Source organism: Ichthyophthirius multifiliis (genome assembly GCF_000220395.1).
Source record: "Ichthyophthirius multifiliis unplaced genomic scaffold scaff_1120509250452, whole genome shotgun sequence".
In the NCBI taxonomy this organism is placed as follows: domain Eukaryota; phylum Ciliophora; class Oligohymenophorea; order Hymenostomatida; genus Ichthyophthirius; species Ichthyophthirius multifiliis.
In genome coordinates, this window is record NW_004086730.1 from 1 (window position 1) to 27266 (window position 27266).

The following is a 27266-nucleotide window of genomic DNA, read 5'->3' on the forward strand; positions in this document are numbered from 1 at the left end:
AATAATATATATATATATATATATATATATATATATATATATATATATATATATATATATATATAGATTGAATTATAAAATAGGGATTTTAAAGTTAAATATTTATTTGAATTATTGCCTAAATAATTAGGAGAAGATAATTAGCAAATATATTAAGTTTGTAAATTTGAAGATTATGCACCAAATGTATTTTAGAAAATAAGATAATTATATAATATTAATGATGATGATTATATTAAAAGTATAGGACCTGATTAATTATTTTCAAGTTTGGTAAAAGGAGAATTCAATAGTTTTACTTAATTAACCAGTACAGGTAAAAGCGGTTCATTTTTTTATTATACAGCAGATGGAAAATTTACTTTAAAAACTATTAATAAAAATGAATTTAATTATTTAAAATATATTTTAAAACATTATTATGAACATCTAGTTAATAATAAAAAAAGTTTAATTATTAAGTTCTTTGGTTTACATAAAATAAAAATTAAAATGAAAAAAAGTATGAAAGAAAATGAAGTATGCTTTGTTATTATGGGTAATGTATTTCATACAAGAAAATATATAAATGAAAAATATGATTTAAAAGGTTCTAAATATGGAAGAACTACTAAAATAAAGTATATATATATATATATATATATATATATATATATATATATATATATATAAATATATTTATTTATATATAATACTTTATATTGTTATATATCAATTTATATTAAAATAATTATTTTTATATTTTTTATTTAGTTTCTAAAATGAAAAAGATTAAAATCTTAAAGATATTACTTACAAAGATTTAGATTTTATTAATAATAAAATAAAATTGAATATAAAAAATAAATAATATGTTGAGTTTATGAATATAATTAAAAAAGATGCTTAATTTTTTGAAGATTATAATATAATTGATTATAGTTTACTTGTTGGAATACATCATAAAGTAAATTTAAAAATCTTTATATTTTTATATTTTTTTATTTTATTTAAGATATAGTTGATATTAACAGAATCTGATTATAATAATAGCTAAATAAATAATAGAGATTTAAATGATTTTCGAAATGTTACTTAATTTAATGATAAAAATAATTTTATATCATATTTAATATCAAGAGATTAAAAATATATATATTTATTTGGAATTATAGATATATTGACTTGTTTTAAGTAATTTATAATTATAAAAAAAAAAAAAAAAAAAAAAGTACTAAAAAGAAATTCGAATATATTGAAAAAAGAGTAACTTAAGGACCTAATATTAGTGCGATTCCACCATCATAATATAGTTATAGATTTGTGAAATTTATTGATTCTATATTTGACGATGATTCGAAAATACAATAAAATAATTGAATAAAATTTTTATTTTATACATTATATAAATATATATAAAATATATATTATATATATATTTATATTATATAAGAATAGATATTTATATTTTTTATATAAATTTTAATTTATTAAAATTATTTTTTGTTAAAAAAATAAATTTATTAGTATTTATATATTTAAATAAAATTTACAATAAAAATTAATTTTATTATATTATCAAATATTTTATTTTTATTTTTTTTGATAAAAAATATATAATTAAAATGAAAAAAAAGTTTATTGATTTAGAATCTGTATTTTTATTTATCTATTTAATTTTTATTATTAATAATAATTTAATAGAACACAGTATTAGTATAAGCTTAAAAAAGAATGTATGAAATAGAAAAAGAACGTAAAGAATTAAAGAAAATAATAAATACATATTAATAAGATTATTTATCATCAGAGATAACTAAAACTGAAAAAAAATAAGAAAATAATATCTTTTTTTAAATAAGTGAAGAAATTAATTCAAAAAATGAAATATAAAAATTAGGGAATTAAATGCAAAAAATTCTGGTATTTTTTTATTTTTTTTAATTTTAATAAAAATCTATAAAAGGGAAAAATATAAAGCAATAATGATAAAAAATAAGATAAAAAAAATTATAAAAGTCTTTTTCTAAAAACTGAGGGTAATACATAAGGTTTTTAATAAAAAATAAAAAATACTCATGAAGAAACTGAAATTTATTATTTTTTAAATGCAATTAAAAATAATGAAATTTCATATTAAAAATTTATTGAAAAATTCGGATCGGAATCTTAATTTTTATAATAGTATTATAATAGTCCTAATCCGAAATTATTTTTTCTAAATTCTATAAAATTATTAAATGAATTATTATTAATTAATTAATAAATATAAAATAATAATTATTCAAATTTAAAAAATAATATAATTCCATAGTCTTTGATTTAAAAATATTATAAGAATGATAATTATTATTAAATTTAATAAAAATAAAATAGAAATAATAATAATAATAAATAATATAATTTTAATAAATCTGATGAAATATATTAAGATTATAAAAATAATTAAAAATATAAAAATAATTATTAATATTAAATATATAAATTATATAAAAATATTAATTAATAATAATAATTAAAAAATAATAATTAAAATAAATATGATATTAAATAATATAGTAGTAATTATTAATAATAAAATTTTGATAAATAAAATAATAATGATATAACCATTATAAATCAAACAAAAAAATTTTAGAATTTATTAAACATATTATAAAATAAAAAAGATAATAATAATAATAATAATAATAATAATAATAATAATAATAATAATAATAATTATAATAATAATAATAATATATTAGGTTTTCATTAAAAATCAATTAGTTCTTATATTTTTAAGAATAACATGATAATCCAAATAAAAATTTCGTAAATATACATAAATAAGATCTTTTGCATTTAAATAATAGAGAATAATATTTAAAAATGCAAGAATATTAATAAGAAATTACTTTTTTGGAAAAAAAACTCTCTTATATTAAATAAAGACATTTATAAGAAAAAGAAAGACAAAAGAAATAGGAAATTGAATTCTAAGAAAATCTCCGAAAATAGTATCTTGAAAAAAAAGCTGAAGAAGAATAAAACCTAAAAAATATGTAATTAAATGATGAAAAAATGTAATAATAATAGCTTTAAATAGCCGAATTGGAGCGTATAAAAGCAGAAGAAAAAAATAAACTGAGACAATAAGAATTGGTTTTATAATAAGAAATTAAAAAAACCGCCTAACTAGAAAAACTAAGAGAAGAAATAGATGAAATGCGTCAAAAAAGACTGCAATAGGAAGCAGAACTACTCAAAAAAAGGCAAGAAGATCACGAGAAACTGCTCTAACTTCAAAGAGAACGAGAGGAACCTAAAAAAGATGAAAACAAGAATTAATAAAGGAAAAAAAATCGCTAAAATATCATAGAAGCTGCTTATATGAAACCCACAAAAGCAAATTTAATTTATAAATAAAATGTACAAAATGAAATTGCAAGAAGATCAATTTCTATTCCTTCAGTAGTTAGTCCTAATAAAAAATCAAGATAGAGTTCAATTGCAAAAGATAATGTTAATATGAGTGGATATTCACCACAAAATGGAAAAAATAAATCACTTTTTGGAAGTTCTTTTAATTAGCAGAAATAAGAAGGTTATTTAATATATATAAATATATATATTTATTATATATATATATATTTATCATATATATATATATTATTAATATATGTATAATTATATATTTTTATACTATCAAAATATTTTTTTGTTTTTTTAATTTTTTGGTTTTTTTGATAAAATTAAATATTAAAAGTATTTGTTTATTTATTATTATATTTATATGTTTATTTTTATTTGTTATTTTTAATTTTATAATTTTTATTTTATATTTTTTAAAATTATATTATATTTTTTTAAAGAAAGGGATAAATTAGATGTAAATTAATATATAAATAAATATAAAATTGAGAAAGATGAAGAAAAAAAAAAAACTATTTTAGAAATGATTGATGGAGATAATAATATTTTATTTAAAAAAGAAGATAATAATGAAAAATCAATAAGTTAAATTGAAAATAATATTTAAAATAATGATGAAGACAGTTTAAATAATATTTTATTTGAAAAAAATGAGGATAAAATATAAAATAATGATAATTCTCAAATGTCATAATCTATTACAGACTCTGTTTTATAATAAAAAATGGAATAAGTTGAAATTATTAAATAATAATAATAAAAAATGAGTCCTTAAAAATAAATAGGGGTTAAAAAGAATTATAATAATAATTAAATTAAAAAAAATAAAAATATTTAAAGTAATTTAGTAATAAATTAAGAAGAAAATTCTAAAGAAAAAAATAAATATAAAATTTAGTTAAAAAAAATTGAATTAGAAAATTTATTTAAATAAAATAAATAATATTTATCATTATTTTAAATTTTTATAAATATATATATATATATATGTATTTATTTTTTAATTTTAAAAATAATTTATATTTATTTTTTAATTATTACTTTTTTAAGAATACATTTTTAATTCTAAAATTATCAAAAAAAAGATTAAATTAAAAGAAAAAATATAAAAGTCAATTAAAAAATTTTTAGATAAATATTTATATAAAAATATATTATTAAAATGGATATATATATTTATAAAATATATTATATATACATTTATATATTTATTATCATTAATAAATATTATTTATATATTGTATTTATTTGTAAAAATAAATATAAAGAATTTATTATTTTTTTTTAAAAAAAAAATTATATTTTTTTCAATATTTATTTATATATAAATTATCATAAATTAAAATATTTTATTAATTTTATTTAATTTCATTTTTATTTTTCTAATAAATAAATATTTTTAATAAATATTGAATTAAAAATAAGAATTTCAAACATACATAATAAAATAAAAATGAAACCATTAAACATAAAACTAATTCAATCTAAAATACCAGAACAATAAATATAAAATAAACAAATATATTAAAATTATCGACCAGGTCCCACTCCATTTATATCAATGTTAAGAGTACGCCCATTATTTATTCCCGAATAAACAAAAAATCCGTATATAGCAGTAGAAGTAATTGATAAACAAACAGTTATTTTCAGACATGAAATAAATTAAGGATTAAAATCAATTACAAAAGATAAACTATATATGTAATTAAAAATATATATAAATTTATAAATATAAATAAAAAATATAAATAGATATATAAATATATATATATAAATATAAATTTAAACATATATAAATATTCATATATTCTTTTACTGATAAATATATATACAGGTGTACAAAAGTTATACCTCCAGTAGGAAAAACTAATTAAATTTTATCAAAAGGTATTTTAGACTTAGTAAATGATAGTTTTAAAGGTTTTAGTTAGTCGGTATTTATTATAGGTGGTAAATTTTCTGGTAAAACTCATACTTTTTTAGGAAATATTAATGATCCAGGTATATTTATTCATTTGATTTTTAAAATTAATACTTTTATATTTATTATATATATAGGTTTAGCTTTCTAAATTTCTAGAGCTTTGTATTAATAAAAGTAAAAAATATTCATAAATAGTAAAATATTTGTATCCTTTTTTGGATTCGAAAATGGCTTTAGGGATTTATTAGCATTTACTGGTCATTATTTAGAACACGTAAGCACATAAAATGGATGTTATTTACCTGGTTTGGCTTAAATTTAATGCAATGAATATCATGATTTTTTATGTGGTTTAAAATGTGCGTTAAAAAATGATGGTAAAAGAGATATTAATAGAGTATTTATATTATTTATGTATATTTTATAAATAAATTTATATATAGGATTTCTCTTAGGCTTTTACTTTGTTTAATCAATATCCAGAGAAAGAGATTTTTATTATAAAATTTAATATATAAAATCAATTAATAATAAATGGGGAAGAATAAGGATTTTCATCAGATTTATATATAATAGATACTGAATCTTATGAACTTAAAGATAAAATTAAATCAAAAGGAGTTAATAATGCTATGCTTTCATTTAATAATTGCTTAAAATATTTGTATGAAATAAATCAAAAAATTAGTAATGTAAATTTTGTACATTTTGATTAGTCACCTTTTACAAGCTTTTTTAAAGAATTTTTAGGAGGAAAAGGAAAAAGTTATGTTATTGGAAATTGTTCACCTTTTATTTATGATTTAGAAGTAATATATATATATATATATATAATATATATAAATATATATATATATTTATATATATATATATATATATATATATATATATAAGTATTCGATGAGGACAGTTAGATAAATTTAATGGTCTTTTAAAAGTACATGCAATCCTTAATAGAATTTTTGGTAAGGAAATGGTGAAATTTATATTTTAAATGAATGCAAATATTTAGAATAAATATAGAGATTTACTTAAATTATAAAAAAAAATTTGTAAACATTTATAAAAATTTAATTTTAAGGAAAAGATGAAGAAAAATTAAAAGTATTTTATTATAAAAATATATTTATATAAATATTAAAAAATTAATATATAGTATAAGAATCATTTAAGTCAAATTTTTATAAAACTATTTAATTTTTTAAACCTTAATAATGAAAAAATAAATTAAATGAATAATTTAAATAATATAATATAAGATATTTAAGATAAGTATATTAATATAGAGAAAAATATAATGAATGAAAATATAAAATCTTCAGATGAAAAAGAATTTTTTTTAATTAGAATTGTTCCTTTAATGTATAATTTACATTATTTGAATATATAAAATATATAAAAAGTAAAATATTATAATATTTTATACATATCTATATAAAAAAAATATTAAAAGTAATTATAAAAAAACTTATAAATATTAAATAAATGCTAAAAATAATTTAGTTAAATTAAAAAAAATATAAAAGAATATATTTAAATAGAGATTAATTAAAGTGAAGTTTTATAAAGAAACCATAAAGAAAATATTGTTATTTTTTCAAAATATTTTATAGAACATATTAATTGGTGTTAATATTTTTGTTTTAAGTCTTTTAATAGTATAGAAAGATAGAATTTTTAAAGATAAAAGAGAAAAATAGAAAAAACTGTAGAGGAATGTTTTTAAAATTTTTTTAAAGTCTTGGATATTTAAATAAATAATTAAAATAAAATAAAAGAAAAAGATATAAGAAAATAAAGCTTAAATAAATATGATGTAAAAATAAATAATATATTTATAAATATAAATATATGTATATATATATATATATATATATATATATTTATATATATATATTTAATATAAGTAAGATTTTTAAGATATTGAAAATAAATAAATAAGTTCTATATTTGATTTTTCTAATAAAAAAAGTTATTTTTAATTATCAAATGAATATTTAGATAAAATATAAAGTCAAGAGCATATCTAAAAAAAACTTTAGTCGATTTACCTTATATAAACAAGCCTAAACTTAATATATAAAGCACAAAATGCAATATTAAAATATAAAGGAAAATTAATTTAAATTAAATAAATAGTTTAATAAAATATAGTAGTTTAAATAATTTAAAAATTACATAAAAATTTGATAATACTTAAAGATATGAAATATTTAATAAAAAAACGTAAAAATAAGAATATTTATAAGAGTTTTAATTAAAAAGTGAATTTAATAAATAACTTAAAGTTAATTATAAATTATTTTAAGAAGATAATAATGTAAAATTACCTGTCATATAAAAAAAAATATAAAAAAAACATAAAAATAAGAAAAAATAGATGATGTTAATGACTTTTTAAAATTAAAATTAGTCTCTAAAAATAATTTTAAAGAAAAACTTTAAAAATAACTTTAAAATAAATCTTTTACAGAATAACTAAGAATTAAAAAAAATATATAGAATTAAATTAATAATAGTTTTTGTATTTAGAATGAAAAAAGTATAAATGAAATTTCTATTATTTCTAATAATAAATAAATATAGAGAAACAAATATTGAAAAGAAATATATATATATATATATATATATATATATAAAAAAATATATATTTAAAAAAAATATTAAAAGTGAAATTATTATTATTTTTATATCATTCTGTTTATAATTATACATATTTTGTTTTTCCATTTTTATATATTTTAATTTTAAATGATGCTCCTATATTATATCCTATTATTCTTGATAAATCTTTTCCATCTTTTATTTTAATTCCATCAATTTCAGTAATAATATCACCTAATTTTAACCCTGCTTTTCCTCCTGGACCTTCTTAATTTACTTTTAATATAAAAGCTCCTATTTATTCTGCATCTTAAGGAGTAGATTATACAGAAATACCCAAATAAGGTTTCTTGATATCTTTTTTTATAAATATTAGTCCACGATAGCCTTAAAATGATATGCAGGAAGGGCTATTGAATGTGATTTAGTATAATTATTGGGAAGATTAAGGCCTATTATATGACCTTGTGAATCAAATAAAGGAGAACCGTGCATAGAAGTATATAAGTTCTATATATTGGACATTAAAAGTAATGATTAAGCTGAAAAATTAAAGACTTATTCAGAACTTAGTGTATTCTCATTTAGAATACCTTCTGAAAAAACCTAGAAATCTTAATTGGATTTTCCTATTTAATATATACGTTTTCCTAAAGAGGGAATTTTGGAATTTAAAAGTCCTTTTTTAAATGGCAGTTACTGGTTTTTATTTACTTTGTTGATTTAACAAAAACATATGTTTTCAGATTTTAAAGTTTTTTCAAGGGAAAAGCTGAAAGTTATATTTTGGAATTCATCGCGCATTGATTTGGCATAAAGTTGGTTATTTTAAATATTCTCGAGGTCAAAAATATTACATATTGTCAAAAATGTGCCCTCATCGTCTAATATTAAACCAGTAGCAATGGGTTTGTGAGATCTTTCGGAGTATATAAGGACTATACAGTCTATTATTTAAGATTACTGTTATTGGTTTTGGAAGATGTTAGTGGTAACATTTTAAGGAGATTCAGATTTAAGGTTAATTGGGTTTATTTGGGTTTTTTAGAAAGAGTTAGGAAGAGGAAAGGAAGAATTAGCTTTAGTTTGGGTGTTTTTAGGGACATTAAAGGTATTTTATAAAGTAGAGATTTCATTATTATTATTATTTTTTTTGAGTTTTTTTTTATTATTATTTTTTATAGAAAGTTTTTTATTTAATATATAAAATGATTTATTATTATAATATTTTTTTTTTTTTTAATAATTGAAAAATTAAATTGTTTTAATGTTATTAATAAATTTGTAATCATTTATAATTTATTTTTATTTTTTTTCGGATTAAATAAAATATAAATATAATATTTTTTTTTTTGGTGTAAAATTATATATTATTTAAAAATAAAACTAAAAATTTCGTGATTATTAATTTATTATATTATAAATAAGTAATTAAAAAAGATAAAATAAATAAAAATATTAAAATTATAAAAAAATGACATTTTTAATAAATTAATTATTATAAAAAAAAAAAATATTCTTAAATAAAAAATATAATTAGTAAGATATTTTTATTTATTTTATAATCGTATAAATAATAGGAAAAAAAATAAAATAAAAATATAAGAGAAATAATAGATAATAACATTTTTTTTTATTATAATAATTATTTATATATATATATATATATTTATATATAATTATATATATATATGTATGTATTTATTTTCAATTTAATTTTATTTTTTAAATAATAATTAGTTTTATTTAAATTTTTTATTTTTTTTAAATAAAATATATAATTTTGTTTTTATTATTAAAATAATAAAATATTAATATCTTGATTTTTTAAAAATTTATTTTAAATGTGTCTACATTTATTTTCATAAATTTTTTAGTATATTAGGTACAATATTTTGTATTTTCTTTTAACAAAAGCAAATCTTATCTTTAAATAATTAGTTTTAAAACAATAATTCAACTCTTTTTTTTTAAAAAAAGTTATTATTTAAAATACCGTATTTTAATAATATTTCTAAAGTATATTTTATTATAAAATACTCAATTGCAAAAAAATAAAGGTCTATATTTATTTTAATATTCAAAACATAAAATTTTCTTTTAAAATTTTAATTTATTTTAATAATCAACTAAAAAATATAATTTTCTATTAATTTTTTAGTTTATTTTATTAATGATATATTAAGCTATATTTTTGTATATATGTGTCATTTTTAAAAAATAAGAATCAATTTTTTTTTTTTAATTATTAATTATTTATTTATATTTAAATTAATTTTTTATATACATTCTTTCTATAATTTTATTTTATTAAAAATCATTTTTATTTGAAATATTAAATTTAATGACTATATTATTTTGAAAGCTATGATTATTTTTTAAAAAATATCAATAATTTTCATTTATATTTTATTAATATGTCTTAAATTTTCTTCTCTACATTTTTTAAATGCAATTCTCATTACATTCTTATTAAAATAAATCAAAAATATTTTCTTTTAAAAACTTCTTTTTTTATTTTTCTTTAGAATGTTTTTATACTAAAAATACTCTTTGTTCATTTTTACATTCTAAACAATTAAATTTATATTTAAAAATAAATTTCTATATATTCTATATATCTATCTTTTAAGTTAATTTTTATAAATATTAATTTGAAATATATCACTTTTTTTTTTTTTTTGTATATGATTCCTTTTCTAGTATATTTATATTGCCTGTTTTCTTTTCTTTTATAATTTGAAATTTTATTTTTTTAATCTTTATAGACAGGCCATTGTTTTCTGAATTAATATCATTTCGTACATTAATAAAAAAATAAAATAATTAAATAAAAATAATTGTTTTTGAATACAAAAAAAAGTCCAATTTATTTCTTTTACAAAAATTTAAATTTAAATGGAAAAATAAACATATTTCTAATACTTTTAAATTAATTTTTTAATAAATCAAAAGCTCAATTATTATAAAATATTTATAGAAGAAATTCTAAATAAGTTTATTATAAGAACCATTTTATTAATATGTTAAGTAATATTATCGGAATTATTTAAATGATTAAAATAAAAACAATTGATAGTTTATGAAAAAAAAATATTTATAATAAGGATATTTTATATTGAGAATTAAACATAATATTAACTTAAATATATGTATTATTAGTTTTTTAATGGATATTTATGATTTTTATTTTTTTATTTTAAAGGATTATAGGAAAATATATTATTATTATAGCTTTTTTTATTAAATATTAGTTTATTATTTATTTATTAAAAATTCATTATAGATTATAGATTAATTTTTATTTTTTTTAAATAAAAAGAATAAAAATAATATAAATTTAATTTAATTTAATATATTAAAAGAATTTAAAATAATAAAATGTTTATTATAAAAAAGTATAATATTATTTATAATTTTAATTTATTTTAAATTTCTATTTAATTTAATTGTATATGCATATGTAAAATATTAATTAAATAAATTTAAATTATAATATCAATAAAATAATAGAAATATTATAATTTTAATGTTAAAAAAAATTAATTTTATTATCATAAAAACTAATTTTTTTTATAAAATATAAATTTAATTTTTTTTCATTTAATTTTTAATTTTTTAACAGTTTTTTCTTTTTCGTTAATGATTTCTTCTGTAAATCTATAATATATATAAATATTTTTTTCTTAAAATATAAAAAATAGTACTTATTTAATTTTTATATTTATTTTAAGTCTATTTCATTAACATTTATTTGCATTTTTTTTTTTCTTTTTATAAAAACGTACTCGGAAAATCCTTTTATATATAATCTATAACTTTTCCTAATTAAATAGGTGTTAATTATGATATTTTTTAATTAAAAATTTATCTTTAAATTTGTAAATTGTTTCTTTTTTAAATATTACTACTATTATTTTAATCTCCATTTTATTTTATATTAAAATAATGCTCTATTAGTTTCTAAGAATACTTTTCTAATTTTATTGCTATATTCCATATCCACTAATATTTTTTTTAATATATATGTATATAATAAAGATATAAATGTATATATGTATATTTACAGAATATTCAGCATTATATAATTTACAATTATCCCATATTTATTAAATATCTTCAAAAAATTATTCTTTATTTTAATAACTTTTACTCTCTAATTTTTTTTATATTATTTATAAATCAATTGGATTTTTGACTATTAATAAATAATCTGAAAGTCCGTATTTAATATGGTCTACAGGTTATCTAAATTCTACTGAATCTTCATTTTCAAACAAAATTTGTAATATTTTTTTCATTTTTTCCTTATCTTGTTTTGATATTTTATTTTTATTACTTTACATTTTTTTTGTTTTAAATATTTATTTGTTTATATATAAATAGTGTATTTTATATATATATTCAAACTTTTATATTCTCTTGTCATTAAGTTTTTGCGCCATTTATTTTTCGTGTAAAAATAAAGATATTTTAAAAAATATTTGTTTATAATAATTAAATATATTAAAATTTTTAATAATAATAAATTTAATTTTTATTTTAACATGGATTTTTAACATTTTAATACTTTATTTAATTTTATATTAATTTAAGTTTTTATATAATTTAATCAAAGTTTTCATTTTTAAAACAAGATTAATTATATATATATATATATATGTTTATTTTTATATTATTTAAAAAATAAAAAAGAAAAAAATTTCTAAATAAAATAAATATTTTTTAAAAAAAATTCATATAGAAATAATAAGCAAAGCATATATTATCAAAATATAATAATTTTATCTCAATTTTTTACTTAAACTACGGGTTTATAATTTCCATCTTTAAACCAACTTAAAATTGCATATAATTAAACACCAAAAACGCAAATTAATACAATGATTTTAATAAAAGAACAAATACTAAGTTTATTTTCTGTACTTACAATAACTATATAATTTAATTTTTTTTTAATAACAAAAAAGAATTTAAATTATATATATATATATATATATATATATATATATAAATATAAATATATATATTTACGTTGTTTATGTGTTTTCTCACGAATCGATTGGTGATGAAGTTCTTAATAAATATATTATAAACCTTGTTCTGCTTCATCAAATAATGTTTCGGTTTATTAAATATCCTCTAATTAAATTTATAAATATATATATTGGAAAAAAAAAATACTATCTCCAACAAATTTAACTTAAGAAGATTTTTAAAATTCAAAAGAAACTAATTTACTTATTGAATTTAAACTAATAAAACATATATTAAATTCTTATGCTTTATTCTCGATTTAATTAATAAAATAAGTACCTTTATTTTTTATACTTAAATTAATATAATCTACAGTCTTATGATCAAAATTTGATATCTTTTATATATAATTATATATACATATATATAAATATATATATAAATATTATTATATTTGTATATTCAAATATATATATTATTTTATATTATTATTTTATTAATATTTTTATATTTTCTTACTATTATTTAGAAATTTTCAGCATCATAACCTAAAACTTCATAATAAAATTCACAACTTTAATTTGGTAACAAATTTACTTTATAACAAATTTATTATTCATCAATTGTTACGAAAAGTGAATTTATTTTATTGAATAGTAAATAACAAAAAATTATAAAATATTTCATATCTTTTTTTTTTTTCAAAAATTAAATTTATTTATATGTTTTTATTTTTTTAAAAAAAAGGAAAAATATAATAAATGTTTAATAAATATATTTTTTTTATAATTTTTCTTTATTTGCTTTTTATATTTTAAATTATAAAAATAATTATTAAAGATGGAGTGGCCGAGCGGTCCAAGGCGGTAGATTAAGGCTCTATTCCGAAAGGGCGCGAGTTCGAACCTCGCCTTCATCAAAATTTTTAAATATGTATATATTTTTTTTAAGAAATTTATAATTATTTATTTATAAATTTTTTTATTTTTAATTAAATATTTTTATTTTGTAAGTTTATATATTAATGTATAATTTCATAATTAAATTTATTTTATAAATATATTATTTATTTAATTATATATTTATAATATAATATTTTATTACTATATCTAAAAATATTTTTTGTTTTATATATTAATAATTTAAAATATTTTGAATATGTAATAATTTTTATTATTTTCATTGTAAATTATGATTAAAATAGTATTTTTTTAGTTAATATATATAAAATAAGATTTTTTTAATTTTTAATTCTTTTATATTTAAAAAAAATTTTATTTGGTTTTTTATTTAAAAATTAAAAAGTTAAAATTCTGAATTTTTTTATATTAATATAAGAATTCATCAAATATATATATATATATATATAATAAATATAAATATATAATTATATTTATAATTTAATATATATAAAATTTCGTATACAATAATACAAAAAATGATAAATTTTAACTATTTTCTATAATTATTTTAAATAATAATATAAAATAATTAACTATATTCACATATATTCTCATTTCTTTATATAATCCCCATTAGTCTAGCTGGTTAGGATACAAGGTTTTCACCCTTGAGACCCGGGTTCAAGTCCCGGATGGGGAATTATATTTTTTTTTTTTTATTTTTTTTTTATTTTACTTTAAAATTAGCATCTTGAAAATATTTTTATTTTAAAATAAAAGCATAAATAATTATAATTCTGTTAAAAAAATATATATATATGGCTATAAATAATAGTTCTTAAGAATATCTTTTTGTTTAGAATTTTTTTTTTTTAATATTCTGATAACAAAACTTCAAATATAAATAATAAATGTATTTTTTCATTTAAAAATAGTTAAACCAACTTATCAGTACGTCAAAATTTTGTAAATAATTTAAAATATTAAAATTTTAAGTATATTATAACCTTATAATTAATTATATGAGAATTTTTTTATTTAAAGCAAAACTATTAAGTAAATTAACATAAGAAAATTTAGAAAAATGTATAAATGGGCTAAAGAGAATGTTCATTTTAGCCAATGTATGCTTTATAAAATAATTTTGAGTTTAAAATTTATATATTAATAAGAAAAAAATATATATAATAAAAATATTGATATTCTATATGTGTTAAGAAATGTAAAATTTTTGTAGATTATTTATTTTTTAACAAAATATAAGGTTGTTTTTTTAATTTTATTTGAAATTATGTAAAAATTCATTTTTTTTTATTCATAAAAATAAATATATATAATAATTTAATTTTATTTACAATCTTTTTTTGTATTTTTTCAATGTTTTTTATTTTTTGAAATATAAAAAATAATAAATAAAATTAAATATAATATAATAAAAATGTATATTTCAATAATATTTTCAATATTAATTGTTATAAATTGTGAATTAAAATTAAAAATGGTACAAATACTATTCAGGCATGGCATAAGATATTCTTTATATTCCGAACTAATGTAAAACCTTGAAAACTACCAAGAACAGCTCCTTAATGACGGCTAAATAAACAGTTTAGGAATGCGATAAATGTATTATTTAGGTTAAATTTTAAGAAAAGAATATATTGAAGATTAAAAATTTTTATCTCCATAATACATAAAGGAAGAGATGTTTATATAATCTTCAAATGTAAACAGAACTTTATAAAGTGCTTAAAGTTTTATGATAGGACTCTATCCATTAGGTACAGGGGTCAAATTAATGGAAAATATACCTTTAGAAAGCTTTTTACCAACATATTAATAAGTTAATTAATAAAATTAATATTAGTATATAAAATAAATGGACGATAATTTTGCTTCACCAAGCGGTATATATCCTTTTTCAATACATACATAAGGAGATAACGATAATATATTAAATCCACCATGCCCTTTGTTAAAAAATAAGAACAGAATTATAGTAAATAGAGAAGAAAAAAAATTTAACGAAGAATATAAAAAATATGAAAAAATAGTATAGAAGATTGCTAAGTCAATTAAAACTAATTAAAAGTTTAACATTTAAAATATTACGAAATTATATGATGTTATTTTATGCCAAAAATATATGGGTTACGATTATGAAATTTCTTAATAAGAATTTGATACTATATAATATTTAAAAGCATATAGTAAATTGCTTTCGACTTTTAAAACAGAAAATTGTAAACTTATAATTACGCCTTATTTATAATTTCTAGTGTAATAATTTGATTCTAAAGTAATAAGTTATTTATATTTTTATATATTTATAAATTTATATACTTATATATTTATATGTTAATATATAATTTTATTTATTTAATTATATATAATTTTTTTATTTTTTAAGATTAAAAATTAAAATTATCATAAATTTATTGTTTCTAGTGCGCATGATAGTTAAATTTTACCTTTAATGGTTATTTTAAATTTAATTAATTTAGATTGTGTTTATAATGATTTTAATCATAATAAAAAGAGTTGTGAAATAATTCCTAGTTTTTCTTCCAATTTAATTTTTGAGTTGTACTAAAATGAATAAGATAACTATGTTATTATGGTTAAATATAACGGATAATATGTCAATTTACCTTGCGGGTCAAAAAATAATAATAAATTGTGTTATTATTATGATTTTAGATAATTTATTGAAAACAGTATAGTCAATAATTATAACTAATAATGTGGGATTCAAGAATATGCAGTTTATAATAACGGGGAATATAGAGTCGGTATTATAATTATATTCTTTCAGTTTATTTTTATTGCCTGGCTTTTGATGAAAAATTAAAGGCTTAAATAATAATAGTAATTTTAAATTAATTATAGATAGTATGATATACCTTTGTAACCTTAAATTTAATTGGAATATTGAATAAATGAAAATATTAAAATAATTTAAAAAATTAATTATATATTATTTAATATAATATATATTAAATATTTATAATTTTAAAATTATTAAAATTATATATTTATATATAAATATGTTTATGTATATATTTATATATATTTTTATTAAATAAATTATTTATATTCTTTCATATTTTCCATTTTTATTTATATTAAGAAGTAATTTATTGTTTTTAGTATGATATTTTATTTTACTAAGTATTTTATTTTAATTAATTTTATTTTGCAATATTTTATTATTAATTTAATTGTGTATATTATCTATTTGGAGTATAAAATTATTAACTTTTATTATAATAATATTAATAATAATCATTATTATTTATTGAATAATTCTTATTTTTGTAATTTGAAATATATTCATTTTAATTTAATGAAATATTCTCTTTTCTATAATTAAATTAATTTTCGTTTTTATTAAGTTAATAATATTCATTTTATTTATTTGTAAAACAATCATATTTATTTTTAGAATAATAAGAATTTAATGAAAAATTATCTTAAATTAGTTTATCTTATAATAATTCAGATTTAAATTCTTTTATTTATGAATGTTTATATTTTAAAATAGTAATTTTTCCAATTTATATTGCATTATCGGCTTTTTAGATTATATTTTCCTTTTTTTATATTCTTTCGGTTTATTTTTATGCTTTTTTAATTTTTTCTTATTGCATATCATATTAGCTTTAAAATTATTAAATTCTATTTATTTGTTTTTAAATTTAAAATTATTAGCAACTTTTTTCAGATTTAGTTTATTGTTATTAGAATTATTTATTCTCAAAATCATCTAAATTAAATTTACCGAATTTTATTTACATTAAAATATTATATAATTATTCGAAATTTGGTCTTTAGGTTTCATGACTTAACATACTGGTAATTAAAAAATGCAATTAAATATCATATTAATCTTCTACAAGTTTAAGTTTTTATTAAATAATGCCTTCATTTATCCTAAAATTATCAAAATCGTAAATGTTTTACACTGTTTAAAATGTACTCATAGCCAAAAGAATTAACCCTAATGAGAAAATGTCTGCCTTTTCAAAATACTAGTCATTTTTTTCTAAAATATCACCGTTTTTTAAACACTCGAAAATCTCAGGGGATAAAAAGCATTCATTTTCTAAATTAAAAACATTCTTTTTATGCCCACAAAAGCCATTTGTTAAAAAATTAATATCTGTTAGTTTTAAAAACTCATTTTCATCAAAAAGTATATTTCGAGGTTATATATCAGTATGCGGAAAATTATTTTGTTTTAAATATATCAAAACATTTAACATTTATTCTAAAAATGAAAAGATTTCCTATTTTTAAAAAAAGGAAAAAAAAAAATATGATAATTAATCTAATAATATATATATATATATATATATATATATATATATATATATATATTATATATATATATATATTTATATTTATTTATATTTCTTTTTTTAAAAAATAACCTCAATTTCATATTTTATTCCTATTTCGAATCTTCTTAACATTTCTATTTTTAAATTATCGTCATAATATCTATATAATATTTCGGCTTTTGTTATATTTGAACAGTATTATTTATATTCAGTTATTTAATATTTTTTTATTTATATTAAATTTTCATGTTTTAAATTAGATTTTTATTATAATAATTCACTGTAATATTAATATTCTTATTCATTTTCAAGTATTTTGGTTTTTAAAGCGTATTTAATTTTAGGGTTTTCTATGCTTTTTAGAATTTTAATTTCACCATAAGATTCGTCTTGTATTATTTTTTCAAATTTTAAATTTAAATCATTTAGTTTTTATGTATCATTGTTATTTTTGGTATTATAAGTATTTCCCATATTTTATTTTATTTATATATTTTTTTATATATTTTTGATATATTTTTTGATATATTTTTTAGAAAAAATAAAATAAAACTTACAATTTAATATTAATTTTAATAATTAATAAATTAATTATATATAATAATAATAAAAAAAAGGAATATCTATTTTCATTTAATAACATGAGGTTTTACATTAATATAATACTAAAAGTTGCTGAATAAATTCTTCTATTTTAATTTTTATATATTTTAAAGAATCTATTCACAATCAATATTATTCGCTTAGATTCCCCTTGGAATTATATCTTAATAAAGTCCTTCTCTTATAATAGAAAGTTCTCTATATCTGTTAGGTGAAGCCGCACCTACAAGCATATCATCTTAATAATAATAAGCAATAAAATCATTATCATTAGATTTAGATAATTCAAATCTATTACTTTAATAAGGAAAACCTTTATATATATAAAATATATATATATATATATATATATATATATATATATATATATATATATATTAAACCAATAATATTTAGTTATAAATTTCCAATTTTAATATTTTCAAAAGGTATAAATCTTATAGCTTGTCTTTTATTTAATAAATTAATAGCTAATTATTATCCTTATACAATTAAATCTCCTTAACTATCAAAAGATTAATTTTTTGACAAAAAAGGCTAAATAAGTGATGCTGTGTAACCAAGTGTCCATAAATTAGCAAAATTAGTTTTATAAAAAGAATTAGTTTTTAAAGGATTAATTTCCTATTCATAATCTGTTGATTATTTAATACATTCGAAATTAGGCACTTCTTATTACATAAAAAATAAAGTGTCACATTCAATAATAGTATTGTCATTAAGTTAAACTTACTGGAGACTATTATTAGGCTAGAAGTGTAGTTTTTGTACTGTCTTTTTCCTGAGAGTTTTAATACCTTGTTCTTGTAGATGTTTTTCTATATACTCCGATATATATTATTACGTATTTAAATTCTCAAGATGGTTTTCGGACTCTAAGACTATATAAATTTGAAGTTTCGAGTTGTTTTTTTTCAAATTTAAAGCCATTTTTAAAGTCGAAGTATTATTTCCTAAAAAAAGGACATTTTTGAAATTATTTAGATTTTCCTTGATTTTTTAGAAGTCTTTAAATTTGGATGGAAAACAGTAAATTCCTTTATATTTTTGGTTTAAATATTCGTTGAAATTTTATTTTAAAAAGCCTTTTTTTCCTAATGCGTAAACTAGTTTATTATATTTTAAAACTGTTTCTTTGTTTTAATCTTCTATATAGTCGCTAAATAATTTAATGTTTAAGTCTTTTTAGTCTTTATCTTTTATTATGTTTATATTGAATTATTTCTAAATAAACTCGTCTTGTATTGTGTTCTGTTTTAAGTTTTCTAAATCTTCCATTAGCAAGTCTTTGTTGTAAGGAAAATCTAAGTCTTTTTCTCCTAATAGTATATTTATTATTCCAGAAAATTTACATAAACGGAGGGTTCGAACGATATTTAGAGTTTCAATTCCAGAGCCTAATATGGCGATTTTTTCGAAGGAAGGAACCCAGCCAAGCATATTTATTTAATCAAAGGGACGCTTTTTATCATTTAGATTGATTAATATGGAATTTTCAGGGGTTATATCTACTGTGTACTTTGTTAATTGGCTTAAGGTGGAGGAATATTCGGGAATACCAGTTACTATGGAGAAAATGGCGCCGTTTTTAATATCAAAAATGCGATCTCCGATCAATAAAGTGGAATCGAGTAATGTTTAATTATCAATAGGAGAAATAGCATCTACAATATGAATTTGATTATCTATTTTAGCAACAAGAAGAGGCTTTTAATTAATTTGGAAAAAATAAAGAGTATTTTCTTGTAAATCATAGGTTTTACATAAAAAAATTTATTAAGAAGAAATTTCTGAAATATTATTGCTAGTTTTATTTGAAGTATTTTCCTATAAATAAATAGGAGATTAAATCAAGTATTTTCTATTTAAATATAAAAAAGATGTAGGGAGAATAAATGATAAAAATATTTTTTTTTTTGATTTTTAAAAAATATTTAAAATTATTCTTTTCATTTTTTTTATAATGAATTTAGAAGTTATTATATGTAAATATATATATATATATATTTATATATATATATCTATATTTATATATATATCTTTATTTTTACAAAAAGTATTTTATTTGAATTAATTTTTTTTGTATTTATTATTTATTATTTATGTTTTTGAATTTTATTTATATATATTTACTTAATACATAAATAAAAACATATTTTGATCTTTATTATTTTATTATAGTAAATTATTCAAAAGTTTAATATTATTAGTAAATTATATTATTTTTCACAGTATCGGATTCTTTTATATATATTGTCCTTCTAATACATTAATTCATGCTATTAAAGAATTTAATTAGATGGTTAATTTTTGATTGGAAATGTTGCATAGTAGTATTAAAAAAAAATAATTGTATATAATTTTATTTTTTTAATAAAAAAATAATTAAATACTGAATATATATATATAATATTTTATGTGCATTTTTTTTTCAAATAATTAATCCTGGTTATAAAGTACTATTGTATTTGCTATTTTAAGTCTTATAATTAGTTAAAACTTAATTACTTACTGTTTAAATTGGTGTTTTCATTTTATAAGGAGCCTATTCAAGTATAAAGACAGGTTATTACACTATATTTTCTTATATAATTTAAGGTTATTATTATAATATAGTCCTACTAGAAGTCATAACAGAAGCAGGGGATACTAAATAAGCTTTTTTCGCTAGATTAGAAACAGGATTAATTATACTTTATTAAATAATAGGAACTACAACTTAATGTGGTTTTTGAACAATTTTATTTGGAATCATTTAAGGTTATTATATCATTTATTGTTACAATATTATTTAAGGTTATTGTTATATTATTTAAGGTTATAATATTGAACTTTAAAGTAAAAGAGGTTATAAAGGTTATGTTTATAATACATATAATTGATTTTGAGATTATTAATATTATTTTTAAGTCTGTTCTAGTTATTATTATTGCTATTTTTTTTCTAAAGTATCATTTTATATACTATTTAAGATTTATTTTTAATATTATTCTTATTTAAATTATTTTATAGTTGAATCTATATTATTATTTTATTCGTTATTAGTATTTAATCTTTGGGAATTTTAAATATTTACTTTAGAAGCTTAAATATCATTTTAGTAATTTCTTAGTGTTTTCATTAACTATTAATTTTGGATTTTTAACTCCCTGTTTTCTTTTATAATATTATCATGTTTTTGTTATTAGATTAATATTTACTAAATTTTCTTATTTTGGTCTTCTATAGTTGTTTCGTCTTATATTATTTTAATAGTCTAGTAATCTTATTATTCATTTATTATACTTTTCTTTATTTATTTTTGAGTTTAATTAATTTATTAATTACTAAAAATTTTATTATTATTATTAGTATTATTTTAAATAATACTATTATTATTTTATTATTATTAAATATTACTGTTTTATGTATTATTTAGTTATTAATTTTTATGGTTTTAATTTATTAATGAATATTAAGTTTATATTTCATTTTTATTATTTAATATTGATTATTATGTTTTAAAATCATTATTATATTCATTATATGTATCATTTTTTTTTTAATTTTTATTTTCATTTTCAAAATTCGAATATTTGGTATTTCTACGTGGAGTATTTAGACCTTCTTCATATATATGAGAATCTGCATTTTTTTGGAAAATACTTTATTTTCCATCTTTTTTATTTGTGATATTTTAATTTAATTAAACCTTAATTGTTTCGGTTTTTTCCTTACTATGTATTAAATATGAATTTTTAAAGTCTAAATTTTCTGAATTTTTTTTTAAGGTTTGTCTTTATTAAATATACTGTATAGAATTTAAAAGAAGTTCATAAAATTGAATATAGTTAATTTACCAGTTTTTCGATTTTACTCTTTTTAATAAAAATTCGAATTCTTAATATGTAAATGGAATATTATAATTAGTATAAAATTAATGTAAATTTCCATAATCTATTTTTCCTTTATTTTCTTTATCGATTTCTTCGAATAGTTATTATATATATATTTTATCATTTTATAATACTGACTATATTTTTTTTTATATATATATATGTATATTATTTTACTTTTAAATACTCTGTATGGTTTAAAACATCGTAGTTTATTAAAAAAATACTCTCAATTGCAAACATGCATCTTTATGATAAAGTTTTGGATTATTTATCATCTTTTTCTTTTACAAGAGGAGCGTTTTAAGGATCAAAATCAAGAATTTCGAGGAAAGAATAAATATCGAATTCGTCATTTTTATTTGCGTATTTTAAAAGTAAGGCTTAGACTTGTTCATCGATGGGATTTTCATCATGCTTTTTAAAAAAATTAATTAGAGTTTAGGATTTTAGGATTTTCCTTGGGTTATATGACATACAAGAGTACCATTTAAATTCTTATTTGGTAGCATTTTAGGTAGAATATGTTTCTATCAATAATTTGAAAGCCTAAGTTGGGCAGAATTCGTTGAATGTTTTTAAGTATTATTAATGTTTTAGTATTTAATTACATGCTTCTATTTCTGAATTCAATATATCAATTAATAATTCTTACAACATTTTTTTATATATATATAAATAAATATTATTTTATTTAATATTATAGTATTTTTTTTAAATTTTATTTTAATGTTTTAATTAAGTTATTTTTTTTAAACAAAATAAATTAAATAATTTAAATTAATTAAAAATGCAAATTTTTAGATAAATTTAATTGACGAAAAAGAATATTTATAAAATATAAATATATATATATATATTATACTTATGTTTATATAATTATATTTATTTAAAATAAAATAAAATATTTTTATAATAATATTAAAATACAATATAATAAAATTAAAAAAAATATAATTAAATATAAGATTGTTATTAATAAAAAAAATATCAAACATAATTCTTCTTATTAATTTTAACCATAATCCTAGGCACAATATGCATAGCCATAAGTTCTTAAATAAGTTACTTAGCTGCATAAGGTAAAAACACCTAAACAATTTTATAACTATTCTTTTTTTTCTAATCACTACTTTCCTAACAACCTTTACAAATATATTAATGATCTGTTAAATTAGCACTTGCAATTAGTCCGCATTCTGAACACACATGAACTCTATATTAATCAGAAACACCAAAAGTTCTTTCTTTTAAAAAATTACTAGTGCCTAATAAAAAATAAAAAAATATTAACATATATGTATATATATATATAATATACCATGTGCTATAATACAATCTCTTTCCATTTCACCAAATCTAAGTCCCCCCCCTCTGGATCTACCATGTGTGGGTTATCTAGTAATAGCTACAACTGGTCCTCTTGCTCTTGAGTACATTTTATCATCTACTAAATGTCTTAGTCTTTAATAATAGGTGGGTCCGAAGTATATTTAGGTAGTCAGTCTGGAACCTGTATAAGGGTTATATAAGACCTCGTTTCCGTATTTTTAATAGCCATGTGTATGTAATTCAGATGCTATATCTTAAAGTTTTAGACCTGAGAAGGGAGTAGCGTCTCCCCATATACCTTTGAGGGCTGAAAGTTTGGAGTTTAAGCCTTCTATCATATGTCCTATAGTCATTCTAGAAGGAATACAGTGAGGATTAATAATTAATTCGGCGGGGATACCTTATATATTAAAAGGCATATCTTCTCCTCTAATAGTCATTCCTACAGTACCTTTTTGACCATGTCTTGAGGCAAACTTATCTCCTATTTGTGGGATTCTATTAGATCTAAGCTTGACTTTTACAATATAAAAACCGTCTTTATCCTCACTTAATATTACTGTGTCAACGTATCCTATTTCTGAACGTCTAGAACATAAAGATACGTCCTTAAATTATTTAAAGTTTTTGGATTTAAAATCTTAACTTTCAGGAAGCTCAACTACTTTTCCCACTAAAATATCATCTCCAGTTACTTATGTTCCTGGCGCTAATTAATATTTCTATATATATATTAAAAATTAGAGTTTTACGTATAATTCCATCATAATCTAGTTTTAAGAAAGAATTACTATTAGGAATTACTGTTTTATTTTAATCAGGAAAGCATATTGTTTCTTTTATTGAAAAAGCTCCCATTTCTTCTTTTTTTTCTTAAGTCTTATATGTCCTAAAAAAGGCAGATCTAAATAAACCTCTGTCAATAGAACTTTAGTTCATTATAATAGAATCTTCTTAATTATAACCAGTAAAGCAAGCAATAGCTACAATAGCATTTATACCAAAAGGAATACTTTTAGAACATATATAATCATTAGATTTGCTTGAAGCCAAAGGAATTTAAGGATAATATAAAATATGAACAAGTGTATCGACTCTTAAATTAAAATTAGTAGAATTAAGTCCTGTAAAAAAATGAATATATATATATATATATATATATATATATATATATATATATATATATATATATATATATATATATATTAAATAAATTATATTTTTACCCATAGCTTATTTTCCCATAGCTGATTATAAAGTATTTCTTGGCCCCTAATTATGATGACCAAATGGAATAATTGAAGCACATACACCTAAAATCATGGCTGGATGAATTTCGGAATGTGTAAAAGGCAAATCTTTTCTCAATTTTTCGGTTTGATAAAAATCGTTAATGTCAATAGCGATCATTGCTCCTTCTTCTTCTTCTACATCAAGAAATTCAATAAATCCTTCCTTACAGAATTCAGAAAAAAGTTTATATTCTTTTACATCACCAGAATTTATTTTCTCTTCTTGAATCTATATATATTTATTTATATCTTATTTTGTTATTTTTAATTGACGAGTTTAATAATTTTCTACAATAAATAAAGGTCTCATACATCTTCCACTATCTGTATATATTCTTAAAGAAAATTATACAATGTATATATTAAAAAATATAAATATATATTATATTTACTTAATTTCTTTATTTATGATATCTCGAACAACTGAAAGTCCTTTAAGTTCTTAACTAGTTCTAGTTTTTTTAATAAAACTAACTAAATCATCTGGTTTATCTGTAAAACCAAACCAATTTCCATTATAGAAAACTTTAGTTAATTTAGGAATATCATCAAATGAAATTTATGAAATATCAAAAGGCTTAACTTCTTCTTAGAAACTTTCCAAAAACTCCAAAAAGTTTTTATTATCACCTTCTGAGAATCCTAAAGAAACCTAAGCCATTAAAGCCATATTTTTTACCATCCCTATTTTCTATCCTTCTGGTGTTTCTGCAGGACAAATAAGCCCATAATGTGTATTATGAAGTTATCTAGGTTTTGCTAGTTTAGCTGCACTCTTCATTGGGGCATTTACTCTTCTCATATGAGACATCGTAGCAAATAAGGAAGTATCTCTCTTCAAAACTTAAGCCACGCCAGTTTTAGCCACTTCTCCGTCGGCAGTTTAGCCCCAATTTCCAGTTGCTAGAGCAAGTCTCAAAGAGTCAGAAATAAGACGGTGGTCAAATATGTCTTCTCGTAAAGAAAATTCATTGTCAGGTTCTCGAAGGGTCTTATTTATCTTTTCTTAAAGTTAATTTTTAGCTCTACGAAGGAATAAACGAAGTCTTTCTTTAAATAATTAACTCATTAAAGTGCCTGCCATATCTAATCTTTTTTTACCATAATGATCACGGTCATCTTCTGAAGTTTTTCCTAAAGCAGCATTTAATAATTTTTATATCTTTTATATAAATAAATATATATATTTATATATATATATATATATATTTATATAAATATATATATATATATATATATATATATTATTTATATAACAATATTTACCATATATCCTACAAAAAAAGCTTTTTAATTAAATGATTTTTCATCAAGACCTACATGAGGTAATAAATATTAACAAAGTACTTCTTTTGCAATTTTAATAGATTCTTATCTAGAAACACTTCTGTTAGAAGATTTAATTCTTAGTCCTATATATTATAGTGCGGATTCTTAATGTTTACATTTTGAGGCTAAAAGAAGAGATTCTCTTAACATTTCCATCATTCCGGCATTATTTTTATCTTTTAGGTCATAAAAAATATACTCCATCATTTTTTTCTCTGTTTATATACTAAGGGCTTTAAATAAAAGAAATATAGGAATATCATCATTTACATATTTGCATCTCCAAAAAAGCTAATATTCATCATTTTTCTTTTTTAATTTTAATGTAAATTTACTCTATATTGCCGTAGCTTTTTCAGGAATAGATCTTACCTTTATATATATATATATATATAGTATAGTATTTTTTATATATCTATATTTAAATACTTCAGCAATCCAAGGCATTCTTTCATCTTTTTATTTAAAAACATAAACAAAATTAAAAGCCATTCTTTCTTAGGCAACAACGACTTTTTCTGAACCTTTAATAATAAAATATCCTCCTTAATCATATTAACATTCTCCATTTCTAATTTTTTATTCTAAAGTAAGTCCACTTAGACTACATTATTTAGATTAAACCATAACAGGCATTACGCATAAAGTAATAATATTTTTATTAGGATCTCCTATTTATTCTTTATCAA

The 27266-nt window shown here is 17.1% G+C and overlaps 5 protein-coding genes and 2 non-coding genes across 7 annotated transcripts, besides 66 other annotated features; 4 read left to right on the forward strand and 3 right to left on the reverse strand. All coding sequences in view use genetic code 6, as the record gives it.

Annotated features, from left to right (window-relative positions):
- Nucleotides 1-4: 4 nt before the first annotated feature.
- Nucleotides 5-65: a microsatellite.
- A 556-nt stretch (nucleotides 66-621) lies between these two features.
- Nucleotides 622-691: a microsatellite.
- Nucleotides 692-1359: 668 nt separating this feature from the next.
- Nucleotides 1360-1430: a microsatellite.
- Nucleotides 1382-1430: a microsatellite.
- A 530-nt stretch (nucleotides 1431-1960) lies between these two features.
- Nucleotides 1961-1997: a microsatellite.
- Nucleotides 1998-2235: 238 nt separating this feature from the next.
- Nucleotides 2236-2286: a microsatellite.
- A 74-nt stretch (nucleotides 2287-2360) lies between these two features.
- Nucleotides 2361-2520: a microsatellite.
- Nucleotides 2433-2512: a microsatellite.
- Nucleotides 2440-2516: a microsatellite.
- Nucleotides 2471-2514: a microsatellite.
- A 128-nt stretch (nucleotides 2521-2648) lies between the features above and the next one.
- Nucleotides 2649-2720: a microsatellite.
- Nucleotides 2721-3567: 847 nt separating this feature from the next.
- Nucleotides 3568-3662: a microsatellite.
- Nucleotides 3574-3656: a microsatellite.
- Nucleotides 3577-3663: a microsatellite.
- Nucleotides 3579-3656: a microsatellite.
- Nucleotides 3584-3663: a microsatellite.
- Nucleotides 3664-3673: 10 nt separating this feature from the next.
- Nucleotides 3674-3706: a microsatellite.
- A 12-nt stretch (nucleotides 3707-3718) lies between these two features.
- Nucleotides 3719-3769: a microsatellite.
- Nucleotides 3734-3807: a microsatellite.
- Nucleotides 3761-3817: a microsatellite.
- Nucleotides 3762-3809: a microsatellite.
- Nucleotides 3818-4934: 1117 nt separating the features above from the next.
- IMG5_074780 (kinesin motor domain protein) lies at nucleotides 4935-6538 on the forward strand (the record flags this gene model as incomplete). Its single annotated transcript, XM_004036608.1, has 6 exons — nucleotides 4935-5097; nucleotides 5231-5397; nucleotides 5455-5717; nucleotides 6037-6129; nucleotides 6215-6296; nucleotides 6477-6538. Coding segments are annotated over 6 exons (828 nt in total), but the record flags the coding sequence as incomplete, so codon positions are not given.
- Nucleotides 5103-5191: a microsatellite.
- Nucleotides 5106-5178: a microsatellite.
- Nucleotides 5110-5196: a microsatellite.
- Nucleotides 5112-5181: a microsatellite.
- Nucleotides 5121-5196: a microsatellite.
- Nucleotides 6133-6212: a microsatellite.
- Nucleotides 6539-7149: 611 nt separating the features above from the next.
- Nucleotides 7150-7217: a microsatellite.
- Nucleotides 7162-7225: a microsatellite.
- Nucleotides 7226-7723: 498 nt separating this feature from the next.
- Nucleotides 7724-7788: a microsatellite.
- Nucleotides 7738-7779: a microsatellite.
- A 139-nt stretch (nucleotides 7789-7927) lies between the features above and the next one.
- Nucleotides 7928-7958: a microsatellite.
- Nucleotides 7932-7984: a microsatellite.
- Nucleotides 7985-9062: 1078 nt separating this feature from the next.
- Nucleotides 9063-9123: a microsatellite.
- A 451-nt stretch (nucleotides 9124-9574) lies between these two features.
- Nucleotides 9575-9617: a microsatellite.
- Nucleotides 9618-11271: 1654 nt separating this feature from the next.
- Nucleotides 11272-11306: a microsatellite.
- A 1191-nt stretch (nucleotides 11307-12497) lies between these two features.
- Nucleotides 12498-12537: a microsatellite.
- A 176-nt stretch (nucleotides 12538-12713) lies between these two features.
- Nucleotides 12714-13461, reverse strand: IMG5_074790 (hypothetical protein; the record flags this gene model as incomplete). Its single annotated transcript, XM_004036609.1, has 4 exons — nucleotides 12714-12859; nucleotides 12959-13066; nucleotides 13109-13179; nucleotides 13421-13461. 4 exons carry the CDS (start codon nucleotides 13459-13461, stop codon nucleotides 12714-12716), a joined length of 366 nt encoding a protein of 121 aa, XP_004036657.1.
- Nucleotides 12904-12954: a microsatellite.
- Nucleotides 13303-13340: a microsatellite.
- Nucleotides 13303-13377: a microsatellite.
- Nucleotides 13369-13398: a microsatellite.
- Nucleotides 13391-13429: a microsatellite.
- A 279-nt stretch (nucleotides 13462-13740) lies between the features above and the next one.
- On the forward strand, nucleotides 13741-13820 carry IMG5_074800. Its single transcript has one exon. It is a non-coding gene; the product is annotated as a tRNA-Leu (tRNA).
- Nucleotides 13821-13947: 127 nt separating this feature from the next.
- Nucleotides 13948-14002: a microsatellite.
- A 247-nt stretch (nucleotides 14003-14249) lies between these two features.
- Nucleotides 14250-14313: a microsatellite.
- A 117-nt stretch (nucleotides 14314-14430) lies between these two features.
- Nucleotides 14431-14503, forward strand: IMG5_074810. Its single transcript has one exon. It is a non-coding gene; the product is annotated as a tRNA-Glu (tRNA).
- Nucleotides 14504-14538: a microsatellite.
- Nucleotides 14512-14537: a microsatellite.
- Nucleotides 14539-15241: 703 nt separating the features above from the next.
- Nucleotides 15242-16738, forward strand: IMG5_074820 (hypothetical protein; the record flags this gene model as incomplete). Its single annotated transcript, XM_004036610.1, has 2 exons — nucleotides 15242-16102; nucleotides 16214-16738. The coding sequence occupies 2 exons, from the start codon at nucleotides 15242-15244 to the stop codon at nucleotides 16736-16738; spliced, it is 1386 nt and encodes a 461-aa protein (XP_004036658.1).
- Nucleotides 16112-16170: a microsatellite.
- Nucleotides 16128-16205: a microsatellite.
- A 92-nt stretch (nucleotides 16739-16830) lies between the features above and the next one.
- Nucleotides 16831-16882: a microsatellite.
- A 76-nt stretch (nucleotides 16883-16958) lies between these two features.
- Nucleotides 16959-17014: a microsatellite.
- Nucleotides 16960-17026: a microsatellite.
- Nucleotides 17027-18139: 1113 nt separating this feature from the next.
- Nucleotides 18140-18216: a microsatellite.
- A 408-nt stretch (nucleotides 18217-18624) lies between these two features.
- Nucleotides 18625-18680: a microsatellite.
- Nucleotides 18635-18679: a microsatellite.
- Nucleotides 18681-18711: 31 nt separating the features above from the next.
- Nucleotides 18712-18753: a microsatellite.
- A 281-nt stretch (nucleotides 18754-19034) lies between these two features.
- IMG5_074830 (pyridine nucleotide-disulfide oxidoreductase family protein, putative) lies at nucleotides 19035-21504 on the reverse strand (the record flags this gene model as incomplete). Its single annotated transcript, XM_004036611.1, has 5 exons — nucleotides 19035-19062; nucleotides 19594-19630; nucleotides 20102-20456; nucleotides 21262-21323; nucleotides 21372-21504. 5 exons carry the CDS (start codon nucleotides 21502-21504, stop codon nucleotides 19035-19037), a joined length of 615 nt encoding a protein of 204 aa, XP_004036659.1.
- Nucleotides 19066-19127: a microsatellite.
- Nucleotides 20739-20788: a microsatellite.
- Nucleotides 20740-20796: a microsatellite.
- Nucleotides 20740-20799: a microsatellite.
- Nucleotides 21503-21577: a microsatellite.
- Nucleotides 21578-22084: 507 nt separating this feature from the next.
- Nucleotides 22085-22140: a microsatellite.
- Nucleotides 22089-22165: a microsatellite.
- Nucleotides 22166-23512: 1347 nt separating this feature from the next.
- Nucleotides 23513-23553: a microsatellite.
- Nucleotides 23525-26838, reverse strand: IMG5_074840 (RNA polymerase ii second largest subunit, putative). Its single transcript, XM_004036612.1, has 6 exons — nucleotides 26515-26838; nucleotides 25641-26410; nucleotides 25183-25583; nucleotides 24709-25080; nucleotides 23946-24665; nucleotides 23525-23892 (listed from the first exon to the last, which is right to left on the reverse strand). The coding sequence occupies exons 1-6, from the start codon at nucleotides 26782-26784 to the stop codon at nucleotides 23615-23617; spliced, it is 2811 nt and encodes a 936-aa protein (XP_004036660.1). The 5' UTR covers nucleotides 26785-26838; the 3' UTR covers nucleotides 23525-23614.
- Nucleotides 23536-23587: a microsatellite.
- Nucleotides 25095-25162: a microsatellite.
- Nucleotides 26415-26503: a microsatellite.
- Nucleotides 26839-27266: the final 428 nt, after the last annotated feature.